The sequence below is a fragment of the Mauremys reevesii genome, linkage group 1, assembly GCF_016161935.1.
Source record: "Mauremys reevesii isolate NIE-2019 linkage group 1, ASM1616193v1, whole genome shotgun sequence".
Lineage (NCBI taxonomy): Eukaryota > Metazoa > Chordata > Testudines > Geoemydidae > Mauremys > Mauremys reevesii.
The window spans coordinates 350,518,887-350,540,016 of NC_052623.1; the positions used below are offsets into that span (position 1 = coordinate 350,518,887).

The 21,130-nt window shown below is 44.9% G+C and overlaps 1 protein-coding gene across 1 annotated transcript in view; it reads left to right on the forward strand.

The window, feature by feature from the left end:
* Positions 1–7,559: 7,559 nt before the first annotated feature.
* MKLN1 (muskelin 1) overlaps positions 7,560–21,130 on the forward strand; it is a 172,611-nt gene continuing 159,040 nt past the window's right edge. The window contains exon 1 of the mRNA XM_039519647.1: positions 7,560–7,695. Within this exon, the coding sequence (XP_039375581.1) occupies positions 7,589–7,695 (107 nt within the window). The 5' untranslated portion in view covers positions 7,560–7,588. The remainder of the gene's footprint in view (positions 7,696–21,130) is intronic.

The following is a 21,130-nucleotide window of genomic DNA, read 5'->3' on the forward strand; positions in this document are numbered from 1 at the left end:
CATCCCTAGCAGCACAGGTATGTCATTTCAGGTACCTGGAGCAGCTGGCAGAGAGGTAAATCACCGTGGGCCTGGGGACACCTCAGACAGTGGCTCCTACCCTGTGCTAGGATCAGCCGCTAGTCCTGGCTGGGCTGGAGGTGGGAGAAGACAGAACTTCCTCTTCCCCTGAAAGGAGTGGCTGGGACTGTGTCAGACCCACCCCCAGAAACCTCTCCCAGCTGCAGGAAGCTCAGCATCCTACCCTGTTTTTTTCCACCATTGCTTCTCAGCTGCAGGGGGAGGGGACATTGTATGGGGAGCTGCTCCCCCATCCACCCAGCCCCCATCCATCCAGACCTCCCATACCCAGACACCCCCGCCAAGCCATACCCAAACCTCACCCCATTAAACCTCAACCTCTGCATCTAGAGCCCCCCTGCACCCAGACACCCTGCCTCCAGACCCCCCCACTGAGCTCCCTGCACTCAAACCCCCACCCTGATGAGCTCCACCCCCCTGCACCACCCTGAGCCCCACATCCAGACCCCCATGCCACTGATCCGGAACTAGCTATAAACAGACTCCCACCCCACCAAGCCCCCACCCCCAGCACCCAGACCCCCGCCTGCTGGGTCCCCCACCTCCAGACCCTCCCCTCCCCCGCTGAGCCCGAACCACCTTCACCTGAAAGTCCCTGCAGAGTCCCATTGCCCCTGCACCTGGAACGCCCCCAACAAGCCTCTATGCATCCAGATCCCCCCAAACCTAGATCCCACCACTGAGCTGCCTGCATCCAGACTGTCCCACACAGAACCCTCTCACCCCACACCTGGACACCCCCCCAACTGAGCACCTTCACACTTGGATCCTACCTGGTTGAGTCTGCCTATCCACACCTTGTACCTCTGGCTCAGAGGGGCAGGGCCCCAGGGTGTTTCTGGGGCAAGCCCAGACCTTGTGCTATGTCAGGATTGGGTGCAGCCTCACTGCTGAGTCCTTGTCCGAGGGGTAGCAGGGGCCTTCAGGGTGATCTCCCACCTCCATGTAGCCAATGCCATGCTGGAGCCTTCGCATTATTTATTGATAAATAAAACGTGCAGAATTTTGCAGAATTTTAAAATATTGTGTGCCATCATTTTTAATTTTTTGGCACAGAATTTTTTATTTTTTGGCGCAGAATGCCCTCAAGATAATCCGTCACTGAAAGCACATTAGAGTACCATAGAGGGGGTATCCATAAACCTCTCATAAAATTCTTCTGTCAAATCATCGACTCCTGGGGCAGTTCCCTTCTGCACTAACAAGATATCTGCATGAACCTCAATTTCTTCTATTGGCCTCACAAGTAAGTCCTGTTCCTTATCTGCCAATGTTGGAAAATCTGTAATACTATCCAAAAACTGCTGCTGCTGGAAAGGAGGAATGGTTTGTTCCCAAGAGATGTCACTGTAATATTCCTGAACTATCCTCAACATGCCAGCAGGGTCCCTGTGGACATGCCCAGCACTAGGATTCCATAACACCATCATATGCTGCTGCAGTCTCTTTTCCTCACATCCTGCAAATACACCTTTTGTCCTGAAGTCCTTTGCAAATTTATCTGATTCCAGCCATCTCCTTCAGTACTGAACCATTTCCTTCTTAATTGTCTCTGAGGGTACGTCCATACTACCCGCCCGGGTCGGCGGGTAGCGATCGACTTCTCAGAGTTCGATATATCGCGTCTCATCTAGACGCGATATATCGAACTCCGAACACGCTCCCGTCGACTCTGGAACTCCACCACCGCGAACGGCAGTGGCGGAGTCAAGGGGGGAGCCGCGGACTTCGATCCCGCGCCGTGAGGACGGGTAAGTACTTCAAACTAAGGTACTTCGAGTTCAGCTACGCTATTCACGTAGCTGAACTTGCGTACCTTAGTGCGAACCCCCCCCAATGTAGACCAGGCCTAAGACCCTTACATCTACATGTTCCCCAGCTTGCAGTTGACTATGAAGATCTCTCAAATGGCTCTGCAGTACTAAATAATGCTTGTAATCAGATGTATACGAACGTCATGAAATGGAATGTAGAGAGGTCACCAGGCTCCTCTTAGTCAGTTCCTACCCTTCTGTCTGGGATGCATAAAACTCGCAAACTGTCTCTTGTTCCATAAAGATGCCTTCAACCTTTCTACATGCCACTGCATTATGAAATAAACAGGTATTTAGTTTCCAATAACCATGGCCAAAGTTCACTGTTCTGTACTCCCTGAGTTTAACTCAGGCCAAATGCAGTGATAAGAAAAGTCTACAGGCTGCACTCTGCAGCATCCGCTCACTGAGATAGCTTTCCCAAACACCCTGTCCAATCAATCAACCATTTCACCTCCAAATAATGTAAATGCCCCCTTCTTCCTTAAATTATGATGCCCCAAAACATCAAGTCAATGGAATCACACACTGATTGTAAGTTTCAACAGCTCATAATCCTTTGAGTTGCTTTGCTCTGTCAGCCACTGGAGCTAAATAACTAAAATCCCCCATTGAAAACAACTGTCGAACCATTAATACAAAAGGAGCAACCTCTATAAAAAAAAGATCTTTCCTCAGCTTCCGACGCTGCGGGCCACAGATGTAACACAATGATACTTCACACTCCAATAACAGAAATCCAGTAATAACCCTCTCCTGGCTGTAGTTCTACCACCTTCTGCACCGATATCACGTAAGTATAAAACTACCCCTATTCCATTCGCTCGGTGGACCAGATCAGATGGGTCTCTCCTCCAGTCCCTCTGAGCTACCAAACGTCACACCTAGAACCTAGTCTCATTTCCTGGATACCCAGTAGAACCAAATCCTGCCCATCCCAAAACTGAGAGATCATTTGCCTCTGGTGCACACTCGGGATGGGGCACGTGTTCTAAATTGCAATTTTCAGTATCATCTAAACAAAGGTTCACAGCTACTTGTGGTCCCCATCTAGCTGACTGCCTTGAGGTTGCTATTAAACCCTCTGACTTACCCTCCTCTCTTGTTCTTTTTCCTTTACCCACTTTTTCCTTGCTGACTCGTTCATTTCTCACAAACTGGGAGACCTCCTGAGTCCCCAGATCTTGATCCCAATTCTGATACACCTCTACCCCGATATAACGCTGTTCTCGGGAGCCAAAAAATCTTACTGCGTTATAGGTGAAACTGTGTTATATCGAACTTGCTTTGATCCGCCAGAGTGCGCAGCCCCTCCCCCTTCCCCAGAGCGCTGCTTTACCGCATTATATCCGAATTCATGTTATATCGGGTCGCGTTCTACTGGGGTAGAGGTGTAGTTCGTTCTGAAGTAACTCAGACCCAATAGCCCTTTCCCTCAATGAATGCACGTTTAACGCACCCACAGACTCCTCTCTCTGCTCTTCCTCATCTGCAATAGCACCTAATACAGAAAACTTGTTATGTGTATGAACTGTGAAAATGCTGTGTGGTTTGGACAGTTGTAGGGCACTCTCAGTCACTGTAAGCCCAGCTGTCTCCTTGGAGCCTCTCTTTCCATGTGTGATTTCAAGAAACTCTTCTATTCCTGAAGTTAAGCACATCAAATCCTGTTCCCCAGCTGTCAGGTCTGCCAGACCCATAGCCTGCTAATCCCTCTGCGGTGGCTAGGATTCCTGCATAACAAATTTCGCCTGTGGATTTTCCTTCCCCAGTTTCTCTTCTCCCCCCACCCGCCATCTCTGATTGTGTCCCCCACTTTACTAGTGCTCATGTCCCATCTCTACTGTCCTGGTTCTCAGTGGTCCCCACTCCCTTACCCTGACCCCTTCCCACTCTTGTATCAGCAAAGTACAAGATCAGTCCTTCCTCCAAAAATAGGGAGGCCTTGCCACTCAGAATGGGGCTTTCTCCAATCCTTGCAGAGCTGTTTGGCATCCTCTGACCCTCTGGCAAAGAAGGGTCATTCTGAGGCTAGGAATGATGTTTTTCTCTATTGTGCCTGCCTATGAACATGTCCACTTTTCCCACACATGTTGCATCTAATGAAATCCCAGCAATCCTCAGTCTTGTGTGCATTAGAGCAGCAGCACATGCGCTTCCTCACCACAGCCCACACTAAAATGTTCTGTCGGGTCACATGAAAAACATGTGCATAGCTGCCAGGGATACCTACAGCAAGGGTAGTCAATAGGCGGACCATGAGCCAAATCCAGACTGCTAGATGCTTTTGAATGGACCCTGAAATCTTTTTATGTACTTATTATTATTATTGTTGTTATTATTTTTGTATTATTTTCTCTAGAGTCTAGACATTGACTATATCTTGACCAATAAACTTGGACCTTGACAAAAAACAATTGACTACCCCTGACCTACAGTAACTCTGCTCAGAACCAATGTAAAATATGTGGAGGAGCTGTTGCATTGTATTATTTACTTGGATAAGTTCAATGGTGCCTTTACATTCATCATTCCAAACCCTAAATAAAACATAAACTTTTACTGGGGCATCACAGAAACAAGGCTCATAACATCAGCTGATAGCGCTACGGGATCCACCAGACAGTGCACAATGACTTCTGCATATGTCTCCACGATCACATCCAAAGAACTTACTCAAGGAGTAAAGCCTCCTTTGGCCCCACCATCTGAGGCTGCAGCTGTCTCGGCTGGAAGAGGAAGCAAGAATGAATTTCACTCTCTCTATCCCCCACATACTCCTCACTGTTGTATCTACTTGAAATATATTGCAGCACATTTGAATGATAAGAGTCAATGTAGGAAGTAAGGTCTAGTGCAGGTGTTGGCAACCTATGGCACGCGTGCCAAAGGCGGCACGCAAGCTGATTTTCAGTGTCACTCACACTGCCCGGGTCCTGGCCACTGGTTCGGGGGGCTCTGCATTTTAATTTAATTTTAAATGAAGCTTCTTAAACATTTTAAAAACCTTATTTACTTTACATACAACAATAGTTTAGTTATATATTTTAGACTTATAGAAACGTTAAAATGTCTTACTGGCACACGAAACCTTAAATCAGAGTGAATAAATTAAGACTCGGCACACCACTTCTGAAAGGTTGCCGACCCCTGGTCTACTGAATAGGGTGTTGGACTGGAACTCAAGAGACCTTGGTAAAATGGGGTATCTTGAGGATCTTACCTAACAGGGGTGTTATGAGGATAAAATCCATTAATGATTGTGAGGCGCTCAAACAGTGACATGGGTCATATAAGTACCTAGATAGTTAGTACCAGCCTGTGTTCTGTGTCTGCCGAAAACATCCTGCAAGCCCAACTCTGCACACTTATGAAATTTGCAGCTGACTCTAAACTGTGAGGAAGTGTGGCAAGCACTCAGAAATAACACAGAGGGGGATTAAAGAAATGGATAGAAGTTCAGCAAACAATGCAGTTAAATTCAGCAGAAATGCAGACTAATATGTTTTCATAGATTCCAAGGCCAGAAGGGACTACTGTGATCATCTAGTTTGACCTCCTGTATAGCAGAGGCCATAGAACTGCCCCCAAATCATTCCCAGGGCCGATCTTTTTGAAAAACATCCAATCTCGATTTAAACATTGTCAGCGATGGAGAATCTATCACAAGTCTTGTTTCAATTTCTAATTACTCTCAACATTAAAAATGTATGCCTTATTTCCAGTCTCAATTTGTCTAGTTTCAGCTTTGGAGGGGGGAGGAGGATTTGAAATACAGATATTCAATGGAAGGGAGAAACCTGAAAAACAGTAATGGTGCTACACAGCAAGTTAGCTATGAATTTGCAGTGGTGATTTGGTCACAAAGAAAAGGCCAATGCTGAGGTGGACTGCTTATGAAAAAACAACAGTCAAGAACAGGGAAGTAAAATGTCTTCTCTAAAGGGCTGTGGACCAACCCCACCTAAAATAATACATTCACTTCTAGGCACATTATCAGAAAGAGATTTTTAGCTCCTTGCGGTTGGGACTGTCCTTTTTGTTCTCTTTGTACAGTGCCTAGCACAATTGGGTGTTAGTCCATGACTAAGGATCCTAGGTACTATGATAATACAAATAATAAATACTATTAATATATTGAATAACTGGAGGGGATTTAGGGAAGATGAATAAAAAAGATCTTGGCACTGGAAGGACTGACTTCTCAGCAAAGAATAAAAGAACGGAATGTGTCCTACTTAGAATCATAGAATGTCAGGGTTGGAAGGGACCTCAGGAGGTCATCTAGTCCAACCCCCTGCTCAAAGCAGGACCAACACCAAGTAAATCATCCCAGCCAGGCTAAGTGATGACTAGGGAGGGAGAGGAATTCTTTAGTTTAGTAGCTGTGGGTAAAGGAATGATATGAAATTAAGAAAGGGGAAAGTTAGGCTGAATATCACTCTGACATTGAGGTGCACTAGGTTGTGGAACAGTCTACCAAGGGATGTGGTGGAAACCCCCTCACATGGGATTTTTAAAAATTATTTGTACCGTGGCACCAGATAGGAGCCTTAATCGTGGACCAGAACCCCATTGTGCTAGTTGCTGTACAAACACTGAACAAAAAGGACCCCTGCACTAAAAATCTTAGACAAGTCACTATCAAATGCGTCCTACAGTGGCCAAGGGGAGATGGACTCGATTGTCTAACAGGCATTGCCCTTTCCATCTCTAACATCTGTGGTATCAGCAGAAATAAATGAGATGGCACACAGCAGCCATGAACCAGCAATGGGTGCTGATGACAAATAGGGTGACCAGATGTCCCAATTTTATAGGGACAGTCCCGATTTTTGGGTCTTTTTCTTATATAGGCTCCTATTACCCCCCACCCCCGTTCAGATTTTTCACACGTGCTGTCTGGTCACGCTAATGAGAAATGATCCTAAGGGACAAAGCCCTGCTTGTGTGGTTTATTTGTTTTATTCGTTTCTTTACTGCCCAGTGCCAGGCAAGTCCTCACTATATTGCTGGGCCTCCTAGCAGACATGAGGGACGGAGCAGGGCTCGGCCTGCCAGAAACCACTTGGGCTTGGATCTCAGCATGTGTCTGTGAGCCCCCCGGTCTGTTTGTCTGTCTGTCCGTGCAGGAGGCCTAGGGTTCAATTTTGTCCTCATCCTGGTCTGGAAGTGCCCACATGCCAGCGCACAATAGAAGCAGGTAGCGAGACAAGCCAGGAAAGCCAGACTCCCTGAAGGGCCTGGCCTGGCCCGGCTGCCCACCGACAATCGCTGCCTGCAGCGTGGGTCTGTCTGCTTGTGTGTTGTGTCTGCCAGGGTGTCTGCAGCGTCTGGCTGCTCGTCGGCACCGTCTGTCTTTCCGCGGTGTGCGCCTGAGGCCGCCCGCGGGGGCTGCAGTCCGGGTCTGCCCGTCTCTCTGCCGTGTGTGTGTGTGTGTGTGTGCGGCTGTCACAGCCGGTCTGCGGGCGGGGGCTGCGGCCAGGGTCTGTCGTGTCCGGCTGTGCTGTCCGCAGCGTCCGCCCGTCTCTCTGCAGCGGGTCCGCCTGTCGCTCAGCCAATGACAGACACACGGACCGCGGGCCTCTCGCCTCCCAGCCCGGCCCGCTCCCCTCGGGCTCGGCAGGGCGGCGGCCCCTTTAAGAGCGGCGGCCCCTCCCCCCTCCGCCACTGCTGCTGCTGCTGCTGACAAGATGGCGGCGGCGGCGGCGGGGCCCGCGGGTCCGGCCGGGCCCGAGAGCCGGGTGCTGGGCTACACCCTGCACCGCTGGAGCAGCTTCTCCTCCACCTACCTGCCCGAGTGAGTGACCGACCGACCGACCGAGCCGCCGGGACCGCGGGGGCCGAGCGCGGCGTCCGCTCCCCGCCGCGCTCTGGGCCTGCGCGGGCCCCGGGGGCGAGGCCGGGGGGCAGGGCGAGGCCGGGGGGCAGGGCGGGCTGGGGACACGGCTCCTGAGAGGGGCCCGGGCCCGGCTCCGGCGCTGACCCAGCCGGGCCGGGGGCGGAGGAGCCCGTGGTAGGGTGGCCGCTCCCCCCCACCCCCCTGCCCGGGGTCAGCTCTGCCGGGGCGCTCCCAGCCCGGAGCCGCGCGGTGCCCCTGCCCGGGCAGCGGTGGGAGAAGAGAGGCCGGCGGGGGGATCTGGACCTTGGTGTCCTGATGGCAGATGAGCGGCGGCTGCAGGAAGGGGACACCGGGGTCTGTTGGGGGGAGAACCAGCTTTAACCCGGGGAAGGGGGTGAGCTGGTCACTTCTTCGGTCACATGCGGCCCACCTGACACCGTGGGACAACACCAGGGACTGTCACATCCCTGTGCCCTATTCCTGCAGCTTCGCTCCTCTTCCGGGGGCCTCGTCCTTTACCTCATTTCACCTCGCGCTTCCAGCCGCTGACATGCTGCTAACCGTGCAGTAAAGGGCTTGTTCGCGCCACACTCTGTCTGTTGTTAGGAGTTAGTGTTTTCTGTTCCTCGGTTTGGGGTGTGTGTGTGTGTGTGTGTTTGGTTATAAGTAGGCTTTAAGGTTTGATCCAGGCTTGAAGAAAGTAGCTCAAAGTTGCGTTTTACTGTAGTCTCATAGCATCGTTAATGAATACCGAAGTGGTGAAATCTCGGTGAATGTGAATCTAGGTCATACTGCTCACTAGTTATGACCTGTTAAATTCCGATGGCTGTTGACAGTAAAATGAATAAACTTTATAAGTGGCATAAAACTATTATGTCCTGGATTTATTCTTAGTGATGTTGACCGTGTACCAGTTCAGTTTTGAGTTTTTCAGAGATTTTTAAGGTCAGAGTGACCATTATGGTTCTCTATAAAGTGCTCTTGTATGTAAGCAATCTGACGATCTGCATGAAACAGGACATTACATTCTAGTTGAACCAGAGCGTATCTTAACTCCATCACTTGAAGTTTAAGTCAAGACTGGATGTCAGTCATCTCATCCTCTGTTTCCATTGGTTAATTACCGTTACTCATGTTCTTAAAAATGTTTTACTTCAAATTTACATTTTTTTTTAACTTTAACTTCCAGTCATTGGATCTGGTTATGCCTTTGCAAGTCTGGATTCCTTTAGTGTCAGATATCTTCTTTGTGTATGTACTCCTAGGCTGTGACCAACTCATCTCTTCACCTTTCCTTTGATAAGCCATATAGACTAAACTCTCTCTTTGTAAGGCTTGTTGTCCAGACCTCAAATCTTTCTTGCAGTTGTTTGCTTTAAAAAGATTTGAGAAGCATCAGGTTGATACCAGAACTGCACAAGGTATTCTAGTATTGGTCTCACCAGTGCTATTTACAAAGGTAAAAACTCCCCATTGAATAGTTCTGCTTATATAGCCAAGGATCCTCTTTGCCACAGCATCTCATCAGGTGTTCCTGGTTAGAGCAGCATTGTAGATAGCCTCTGTGTTTTTTTTTTTTTCCTTGAGAGTCTCTGCTCTTCAGGATACAATCTCCCATTCTGTAAATATGACTTGTGTTTGAGGATGTGACACCTTACATTTAACTGTATTAAAATTAGGGGTGTCAGGCGCAAAAACTAATCACGATAATGGTACAATTAATCATGCTGTTAAACAATAATAGAATAACATTTATTTACATGTTTTTGGATGTTTTCTACATTTTCAAATATATTGATTTCAGTTATAACACAGAATACAATGTGTACAGTGCTCACTTTATATTTATTTTTTATTACAAATATTTGCACTGTAAAAAACAAAAGGAATAATATTTGTTCAATTAACCTAATACAAGTACTGTATTGCAATAGCTTCATTATGAAAGTTGAACTTAACAAATGTAGAATTATGTACAAAAAGGGTTTTAAAAAAATAAAACAATATGTGACTTTAGAGCCTACGAGTCCACTCAGTCCTACTTCAGCCAATCACTCAGACAAACAAGTTTGGTTACAATTTGTAGGAGACAATGCTGCCCGCTTCTTGTTTACAATGTCAGCTGAAAGTGAGAACAGGCATTCGCATGGCACTGTTGTAGCTGGTGTTGCAAGACATGTACGTGCCAGGTGTGGTAAAGATTCATATGTCCCTTTATGAATCTTCCACCATTCCAGAGGACATGCATCCATGCTAATGATGGGTTCTGCTCGATAACGATCCAAAGCAGAACGGACCGATGCATGTTCATTTTCATCATCTGAGTCAGATGCTACCAACAGAAGGTTGACTTTCTTTTTTGGTGGTTTGGATTCTGTAGTTTCCACATCTGAATGTTGCTCTTTTAAGACTTCTGAAAGCATGCTCCACACCTCATCCCTCTCGGATTTTGGATGGCACTTCAGATTCTTAAACCTTGGGTCCAGTGCTGTAGCTATGTTTAGAAATCTCACATTGGTACCTTCTTTGCGTTTTGTCAAATCTGTAGTGAAAGTGTTCTTAAAATGAACAACATGTGCTGGGTCATCTGAGACTGCTATAACATGAAATATTTGGCAAAATGCAGAACAGGAGAAATACAATTTTCCCCCAAGGAGTTCAGTCACACTTAATTAATGCATTTTTTTAACGAGCATCATCAGCATGGAAGCATGACCTCTGGAATGGTGGCCGAAGCATGAAGGGGCATACGAATGTTTAGCGTATCTGGGATGTAAATACGTTGCAACGCTGGCTACAAAAGTGCTATGCGAACAACTGTTCTCACTTTCAGGTGACTTTGTAAATTAGAAGTAGGCAGCAGTATCTCCCGTAAATGTAAACAAACTTGTTTGGTTGAACAAGGAGAATGAGTGGACTTTGTTTTGTTTTTAAGTGCAGTTATGTAACACAAATAATCTACATTTGTAAGTTACACTTTCATGACCGAGATTGCACTACAGTACTTGTATGAGGTGACTTGAAAAATACTATTTCTTTTGTTTATCATTTTTACAGTGTAAATATTGGTAATAAAAAAATAAAGTGAGCACATACACTTTATTTTGTGCTGTAAGAAATCAATATACCTGAAAATGTAGAAAAACATCCAAAAATATTTAATACATTTCAATTGGTATTCTATTGTATAGCAGTGTGATTAATTTTTTTGAGTTAATCATGTGAGTTAATTGCGATTAATCGACAGCCCCCATTAAAATGTATGTTTTAGTGTGCCCAGATTACTAGCAATCTGGATTACTCTGTATTGGTGACACGTCCATACATTCTTATAATTTTTTTGTTGTATAAAATCATTGCTGTTAAAGTTTGCATGTGTTCTTCCAGATCATTGATAAATATTGAATAGTTGGGCTGAGAATGATCCTAGTGGTAATGGACTAAAACCCCTCACTTGATGATTTCACAATAACTGCTGTGTTTGGAGACCTAACAAACGTGATACCAAATGTAAAGGCAAGGAGCAGTCCTTACCTGGCTGCAGGCTAAAGTATTCAGCCAGTACTTGGCAGTCCACTCACCTGTTTGGCAGTTTAGACTCACCTTTGGCACTCAGCATGATTTTAAATGTAAAACAAAATTATGAAATGCAAAATCCTTGTCCCTGCTGGCCAGTTAGAGCCCTGCTAGCAACAGTTTTTTTGAATGCGACTGGGGATGTGAGTCCATTGTTGACTTAAACTGGTAAGTGGTTAAAATGTAGAAGGCTTGGAACTGAAGTTTAATTTTTAAACAGTTAACATGATTCTAGGTATTCTCCCCGAATATTACACAAATACCTATTGGTAGCATTCAGATAACTCTCTGGTTGCTTTCTGTTAATATGGGGATGGGGCCAGGAGGCTGGAATTACAGCCAATAGTTGGCAGTCCACTCACCTGTTTGGCAGTGACAATAGGGACAGCTTCTTTGGGGACTTTTTGTTTATTTGTTTGGTGGAGGTTGGTGATTGCAATAACTACTAGTTTAGCAGAATCTGAAGTCGGACTCTTTACAAATAGGTTTTGTCTCTGTGTTTATAGATAACCTTCCAAATATCACTCAAGGAAGTACTCTCTCAAATTTGCAGAAGGACAGCTCCAGCATCTTTTACAGCTTTTCCTGAGTTTCCCAAGCAGTCAAATGAAGTTAATGATGATCAGGACACTTTTGCTGTTGCTATTCAGAACTCCATGGGCAGCAGCGAGGGTGTCAAGAATCCAGGAATCATGTAACTGATTCTGTTGGTTCTTGGGAAAGTTAAAAGTTGTTGCCCGGAAAATTGAGTCTAGAACAAATTCATACACTCATTGCTGCATCACTGTATTTCAAGTGTCAGAGGGGTAGCTGTGTTAGTCTAGATCTGTAAAAGCAGCAAAGAGTCCTGTGGCACCTTATAGACTAACAGACGTATTGGAGCACGAACTTTCGTGGGTGAATACCCACTTCGTCGGATGCATGTAGAAGAAATTTCCAGGAGCAGGTGTGTATATATATGCAAGCAAGAAGCAGTAGTGCCTAGTTTAGTCATTGTTTTATGGTACTGGAGTAGCTTGATACTTGCAAGACAAGAATCAAAACTGGACTTTCCTTCCATCTCTTGCTCTGACTCACTGTAGACTGGCATTGCCAAAGAGCTGGCAGGCTCAGCCCCCGGGAAGAAAGGGCTGTCTCATGTTGCTGACAAGTTTGCTGTGACGTTTTCCACCACTAAATATCCCATATTTTTTTCTGTAAAGTGATAAAACTAGGAAATTCCCTTCAGGGTTTTTATTAAGTGAAACAGAAAAGGTGTACCGTGTTTCACTTCATAAGCATGTATATTCTTCAGACATAAAACGTCATAGACTCATAGATCCTAGGACTGGAAGGGACCTCGAGAGGTCATCAAGTCCAGTCCCCTGCCCTCATGGCAGGACCAAATGCTGTCTAGACCATCCCTGATAGACATTTATCTAACCTACTCTTAAATATCTCCAGAGATGGAGATTCCACAACCTCCCTAGGCAATTTATTCCAGTGTTTAACCACCCGACAGTTAGGAACTTTTTCCTAATGTCCAACCTAAACCTCCCTTGCTGCAGTTTAAGCCCATTGCTTCTTGTTCTATCCTTAGAGGCTAAGGTGAACAAGTTTTCTCCCTCCTCCTTATGACACCCTTTTAGATACCTGAAAACTGCTATCCTGTCCCCTCTCAGTCTTCTCTTTTCCAGACTAAACAAACCCAGTTCTTTCAGCCTTCCTTCATAGGTCATGTTCTCTAGACCTTTAATGTTTCTTGTTGCTCTTCTGTGGACCCTCTCCAGTTTCTCCACATCTTTCTTGAAATGCGGTGCCCAGAACTGGACACAATACTCCAGTTGAGGCGTAACCAGCGCAGAGTAGAGCGGAAGAATGACTTCTCGTGTCTTGCTCACAACACACCTGTTAATGCATCCCAGAATTGTGTTTGCTTTTTTTTTTTTTGCAACAGCATCACACTGTTGACTCATATTTAGCTTGTGGTCCACTATAATCCCTAGATCCCTTTCTGCCGTACTCCTTCCTAGACAGTCTCTTCCCATTTTGTATATGTGAAACTGATTTTTCTTTCCTAAGTGGAGCACTTTTGCATTTGTCTTTGTTAAACTTCATCCTGTTTATCTTAGACCATTTGTCCAGATCATTTAGAATTATGACCCTGTCCTCCAAAGCAGTTGCAATCCCTCCCAGTTTGGTATAATCTGCAAACTTAATAAGCGTATTTTCTATGCCAATATCTAAGTCGTTGATGAAGATATTGAGCAGAGCTGGTCCCAAAACAGACTCCTGTGGAACCCCACTTGTTATACCTTTCCAGCAGGATTGGGAACCATTAATAACTACTCTGAGTACAGTTATCCAGACAGTTATGCACTCACCTTATAGTAGCCCCATCTAAACTGTATTTGCCTAGTTTATCGATAAGAATATCATGCAAGACTGTATCAAATGCCTTACTAAAGTCTAGGTATACCACATCCACCGCTTCTCTCTTATCCACAAGACTCGTTAGCTTTCTTTGATAGGATATCAGATTGGTTTGACATGATTTGTCCTTTACAAATCCATGCTGGCTATTTCCTATCACCTTACCGCCTTCCAAGTGTTTGCAGATGATTTCCTTGATTACTTGCTCCATTATCTTCCCTGGCACAGAAGTTAAACTAACTGGTCTGTAGTTTCCTGGGTTGTTTTTATTTCCCTTTTTATAGATGGGCACTATATTTGCCCTTTTCCAGTTTTCTGGAATCTCTCCCGTCTCCCATGATTTTCCAAAGATAATAGCTAGAGGCTCAGATACCTTCTCTGTTAGCTCCTTGAGTATTCTAGGATGCATTTCATCAGGCCCTGGTGACTTGCAGGCATCTAACTTTTCTAAGTGATTTTTAACTTGGTTTTTTTAATTTTATCTTCCAAACCTACCCCCTTCCCATTAGCAGTCATAAATTGTGCAGAATTGTTTTAGTCTGGGGGAATTCTGCACCACTGCACATGTCCCCTGCAGATTTTTTTTTTTCCTGCAGAAAATACATTCTGCTGCAGTTATGCCTCTTGCCCACCAGGGGTTGCGATGGCACCAGAACAGAGGGTACCTGGCTCACCCCCTGTAGCAAGTACTTTTCTGTATTTTTTCCCCACACATACCCAACAGCCCTCCAGGTTCACTCCCAGGCTCCTTCCCAGCAATTACTTCCTTCTCCCTCAGTTGCTCCTTTTCCCCTGATTTCCCCCAAGTGTTTGTACTGCTTTTACGGGGTGCGGGGAATACACTTCTGTATTGTAATTTATATGAATTATTACTCAAAGCTCTGTATTAATATGCCTAGTAAGGAATCTATTTGTCAAAAAACATTTCCTGACTCTCTTTTGTTGCCTGTATTGTTAGACATATTTGCTGACAAGTATTTTGAAATAATAGAAACTGGCATGATTATATTGTGTTGCTTTGACAAATTAAAATATGCAGAATTTTTAATGTTTTGGTGCAGAATTCCCCCCAGGAGTAAACTAGTATCTACCATTCTTGTATTTACCCTTAGATGTGGATACACTTGCTTTTTCACAATCTAACCTATTAAAAAGTTTTGATCAGAACAGTCAAAGTGCTAAGAATGTGCTTGATTGACTCTGAGCTGGCTGGAGTGACATTTTGTTTTCTTTTTTTGAAAACCGGTAACATTCTGAATTCAGCTGCCTAGTTTTTTGAGATTATATCTCCACAGTTTTTCTAAACAACTGATGCGACAAGCTTCTTCATAGACTGAGTCGAAATTTGTATCTTAATTTTAAATGGTAGAAGGAGGAACTCACTTATGTTCCATTAGTCACAAATCAGCTTTTTCTTGTTCTGAACTCAACCTTTGATTTGTGATCAGTCAAGACTAAGTATGAAAAGTTCCTGAAGCTTGTTTTTGGACTTTCCTTAAGTAGTTCCAGTTCTTTATTAATTAGGTGAAAGCAGATTTCTATTTGGACTGCAACAGTAGTGTCATCAGATTGCAGTCTGTCAGGTTCCTCTGAAAATGCCTTTGTTGGCTTTTACAGTAGAACTCAGAGCTATGAACACCTCTGGAATTGAGGTTGTTCGTAACTCTGAAATGTTCTTAACAAAATGTTATGGGTGTTTTTTTCAAAAGTATACAGCTGAACATTGACTTAATGCAGCTTTGAAAGTTTACTATGTAGAAGACATGCTGCTTTTAACCATCTTAATTTAAATGAAATAAACACAGAAACAGTTTCCTTACCTTATAAAATCTTTTTTTAAATCTTTCCCTTTATATTTTTAGTAGTTTACATTTAACACAGTACTGTATTTATTTTTTTTTGTTTTGTTTTCTGCTGCTGCCCGATTGCATACTTCCAGTTCCAAATTAGGTGTGTGGTTGACTGGTCAGTTCATAATTCTGGTGTTCGTAACTCCGAGGTTCTACTGTATATGTTTAGTGCTGTTATGTAGAGTCCATTAGGTAAAAAGCATGCTGTATTTTGATCAGTCATCCTTGTACACAGTGCAAATGTCAACATACTTAATGACAGTTGGATGCAAATGTAGAGAAACAATTTTCCTGAGTGTGTCAGTCTCTGCATTTCATCTATCCATCTGCGTTCTTTCAGTCAATTATGCTGCTAATGGCAATTGTGGAAGAATGTTTGAACTACCACAATGTGCTTTAGATTTCTTTAGATCTTAATACTTTCTCAGTGGGCTGAAGTGTGCTCTCCATTGATATGTCAGAAGTTTAGATGGTTGTACCTAAATTTTCATCCTTATTTCATTTTTGTTTTCAGAGTAAATGAGACCATATCATGCTTTTATCTGCATTCTTGGATGGCATCTTCAGCAACTTCTATGCAAATGAGGTTTTCCTTTTAATGTATGGAATCACTTCTTCTATTAAATAGGAACACATTTTTTCCCTTTAGAGATTGTATAGTACCTACTGGGTCAATTCTCAATTTCAGCAAGTGATATGAATTAGTGTACCTGATTTTTATTCCTCGGTTCTTTCCCTAGCTTTTCTGTTGCTGCAGCTAGTAGTGAACCAGCAAGTTTAAATCATTCTGAAAGAGTATATCCAGGGCAAAGTGCTTGAACAATTTAAAGAAATGGATTTTTCTAAAGGTTATAAAAGAAAGATGCAACTTGAAGTTCAAGTCTGCCTTTTTTTATGGCATAATCAGTGATGAAGCTTTACTGTACTTTTGGGTGTTGAAGATGAACAGAGACCACTCCTGAATTCAGTTGACATGGAATTGCTACTGGAAACTTGGAACCAGACACTTGTCCTGGCAATATTCTGATAGTGGCATATTCCTTGCTGGGTCATCAAAAACTGTGTTCTGGTCTTCTATGTCAATAGACAAGTTTCCTTCAATAATGAATTTGACCTTGAGTTATCCAAAGCAACTGATTATTTTTTTACTCGATATGAGCATGAACTTCTTCCATCTTACTACTTAACAGCTTTTGTCAACATTTACATTTTACTTTAGAAAACTTATCTATTTTTATTTCTTTAGTTTATTCAGTTGATTGTGTTTAAAAGCATAGGAAGACGTTGGAAACAGTCAGATTAAAAACTCACACTATTTGATAGTGTTTGTTAATCCCTATGCACTAATGTTAATCCCTGTTTTCAGTATTGATCAGCTTTAACATTTATTGTTGCAATCAGAAACAACCATAGAGTGAATTCTGACACTGACTAGTGCAAAATAAAATGAGCTAGTCAGCTTTATCACATTATTAGATGCACAACCCACCTTGGAGTTGTTCCTAGATTCTACCAAACCATGTGCTTTTAATAGTTCAGGAAAAGGAGGAAGAGGGTAAAGTCAATACTAAATGAAAAGTGATTCTGTCCATTAGTCATGCCTTGCTCTTTCTTCAGTGACTCCACCCATTTCCCTTCCCCACAAGATTGTTCTAGAACTTGATTTATTGTTTCCTAGTAGTCATATAAAAACCTTATGTGTTTTTAATAACTTCCGTTTTAGACTTGGTAAAGTTCTCAGTCACAGACTGAAGCTGGAATCTGATGTTTATAGCATCAAAAACATTTTAAAGATCTTTACATGAATACGTCAGGGTAACCTAGGAATTGAAAAAAATTAAAGAGGTCCCATCTGTGGAATAACTAATTAAAAGCACTGGAGAGTCTGGGAGGTTCACAAAGCTGCAAGCAGCTTCATTATCAGTTGGCCCATGGCTCTGATAGAAAGGGATGTTATGGAGTAGGCAAATTCTTCAAAGTGTTCATCTTTTCCCAACATCAGCCTTACCTGGGTTCACTTTAACCTGGATGGTGGGTCTTCTCAAGGCATTGTGAAGTCTAGGAGATAGTGCTGCTTAAATCTGATTTGAAGGATGTGTTGAGCAGAGTATCATCTTCATATTGCTGACATTTTATACTGTGGGGTCTTGCTAGATTCCCAAGTGTTACGGTTGCTGCAGTAAGATGGGGGACAGGATAGAGCTTTACTGGACTTGGTAGATGAATCCTCTGGGAGTGTTGGAACAGTTCCCCATCACATCTGTCTGGGTTGGTCTGAGAGAAGATTCTGACAGTTTTAGGATGAACATTTATAGTTTCTTGAAGGGAGATAGAATGTGGTGGTCATCAGCTGTGTTGAATGCCACATATAGGCCCAGTAGGTTAAGTATGCATTTCTGTGGACAGGAGGATATCATTCACAAGGGAAACAAGTAATGTGTCTATGCCATGCCTTGGCCTGAACCCTGACTGAGATGGCTCCAAGGCTGTGAAGGATGTTAAGTGGGTCTGGAGATGATTCTAAGCAAGCTAATCAAGAAGATACCATAGGAAGGTGAGGCTTAATATAAGGTGATAATTAGTCAAGGTCACCTGTGCAGAGTACTAATTTCTTTAGGACTAGCTAGAATACAGTTTCTTTAGGGTGGAAGGTAGCATTTTCTCTTTAAGGGAAATATTTACAGTCTTTTTTGGCGGGTCCCAGGAGATCTTTCACTAGCCAGGAGGAACCAAGATCAATCACATATGATGGACTTGATTGTTAGTGCTTGTGCTATTTGTCTGTAAGCCTGAGAGAATTGGATGCGCTGGTGTTTAATTAATCTGAAAAAGGACTATGTGGGATGCAGAACCCGAGTGCCTTCTCCTATCTCTGAGCAAGTGGGACATGTGTCCCAGTGGTTCTGGGAATTGGCCTGTGGAAGGTGCAGGCTCTCCCTGTGAATAAGTAAATGGCAGCAGCAGCAGTTAGAGCAACAATATCTCAAGAACCCTATTGTAAACATCTTACTTTGCTTTAATGGGGATGCGAATCTCTGAAGGCAGATGGCAGTGGGTGGACCTTGAGAAGTGAATGGCCTGCAGAAAAAGGGGGTCACCAGAGGAACTGTATTTTTTTATACATTTAAAATAATGTGTTGATGCATATGTACATATTTAACAAGTATTAACATAGGTGAAGGCTGAAGTTAAAAAGAAATGGAAATAGGGAGGGGTTTTAGGAAAATATCCCCCTCAATACTCCTAATTGAATCAGCTTAGTGCACTATTTGATGTTCCATTTAATTGTGTAGCTATATCACCGTTAGCTTTGTATTTGGAGTATACTGACTTCAGATCAAATCAATACACATTTTAGAAATAAATTTTTAACTCTTCTGTAACAGTCTTTACCTATTTGATGTATTAAAAGTATAAGCTAACTGCTTGAAAGGTTGTAATACTTTCTGGTAACACATACCTGCTTTCTTTAATCAGTGTTTTACTAAATTACACTTCAGAGATTTCATGGTTAACTAATATAAATTAGCAAGTGCTATATATCTTATTTATTAGATCTTCCGCCTCGTTTTTGTTCATTGCTTAGCAAAGGAAGACTGTTTTCCTCTCCCCTGCATTTTCTACATCCAGTTGGTTCTTCTTCGAGTGATTGCTCCTATGCATTCCAGTTAGGTGTGCGCGCCGCACGTGCACGGCTCTTCGGAAGATTTTTACCCTAGCAACACCGGCGGGCCGGCTGGGCGCCCCCTGGAGTGGCGCAGCTATAGCGCTAGATATATACCCCGTCCGCTCCTCAGTTCCTTCTTCCCGCCCGTGACGGCCGTTGGAACAGTGGAGTGCTCATTTGTCCTCCACATCCCTAGCTCACCTCGGTTCTAGTTTTGTAGTTAGTGTATATAGTAGTAGTTAGTTAAGTAAGTTATTAGGTAGATTAAGGGGAATTAGGGGGGCTTAGCCCCTCTTTTCCCATCCGGTGCGGGCGTATGCCCAAGACACCGGGGTTTAAGCCCTGTGCGGCTTGCCAGAGGCACATGCCTATTGGGGACCCTCACAACTCCTGCCTGCGTTGTCTTGGTGAGGCCCATCGACCAGATAAGTGCCCTATTTGCAGATAGTTCAAGCCTAGAACGAAAAAGGAGCGGGACATTAGATTAAGGCAGCTCCTAATGGAATCGGTGCTTACCCCTGCGGTGCCGACACCATCAGCTCCGCCGTCGTCCCTGACCGGTCCGGTACCAAGACTCTTAAGAAGCAACCGGCACCGAAGCCCCGGCACCGTTCCCTCTCACCATCGGGGAAACGGAAGCCGTAGCCAAAGTCTGGGAAGACTGCTGCATCGAGACCACTTGTCCAGCAGCCAGTGTCGACCCCCCTCGGTACCGACCTCGACAGCGCACGGACCGTGCGCGGTACCGTCGACTCTGGCGCCGACAGGGCCGTTGAGTCCGGTACCTCCGTGCTCCCCGGTGCATCCATCAGGCAGGAGTTCTCTGCCCTGCTAGAAGAGGGCAAGAAAGCCTCCAGGTCCTCCATCCAGGCCTCACTGGACTCTGCAGATTCCGGAGCCAGGACTTTGGCATCAGGAGTGACCATGAGGACGATCTCCTGGCTGCAATCGTTTACCTTGCCGCCAGAAGTCTAGTATACCTTGCAGGACCTGCCCTTCGATACCAAGAGCCTATTCTCGGAGAAAACAGACTCCAGAATCCAGACCCTTAAGGATGGCCGTATTGCCATCCGCACTCTGGGCATGCACACGCCTGCTACCCAGCGGAGGTCCTTCAGGCAGCAGCCCTATCGGCCATTTAATCAGTCCAGGTCGAGGCCTGATAATGGACGCAGAGGCAGACTGAACCGCCGTAGACCATTGGGCAATCGGCGTACCCAGTCGCAGGCGCCCTCTAAAGCCCCTCAAGGGCCGAAACAGGCATTTTGATGGGACGCCCGAGGACGGCCCATCAGTCTCTTCACCGGATCCTTCCCCGTTATTTTTCAACCGTCTTTCCCACTTCCTCCTGGCGTGGTCCCAGATTACAACGGACAACTGGGTGCTACGCACGGTAGAGTCCGGTTACCGTCTTCAGTTTGTTTTGCCCCCTCCCTCCCTCCCACCCACCCCGTCCCTCTTCAGGGACCCCTCTCACGAGTAAGTCCTCTTACAAGAGGTCGAGTCTCTGCTGAGCTTGGGTGCCATAGAGGAGGTGCCGAGCGATATGCGAGGCAGGGGATTTTATTCCCGATATTTCCTAATCCCCAAGGCGAAGGGAGGTCTACGACCCATACTCGACCTCCGAGAGCTCAACAGGTACCTGCTCAAGCTCAAGTTTTGCATGGTGACCCTGGGGACTATCATCCCCTCCCTGGATCCGGGAGACTGGTTTGCCGCCCTCGACATGAAGGACGCGTATTTCCATGTCGCGATTTACCCTCCTCATCGATGCTACCTGCGTTTCGTTGTCAACAGCATGCACTACCAGTTTGCAGCGCTACCCTTCGGCCTCTCCACAGCGCCGAGGGTCTTTACCAAGTGTATGGCAGTGGTTGCCGCGGCCCTC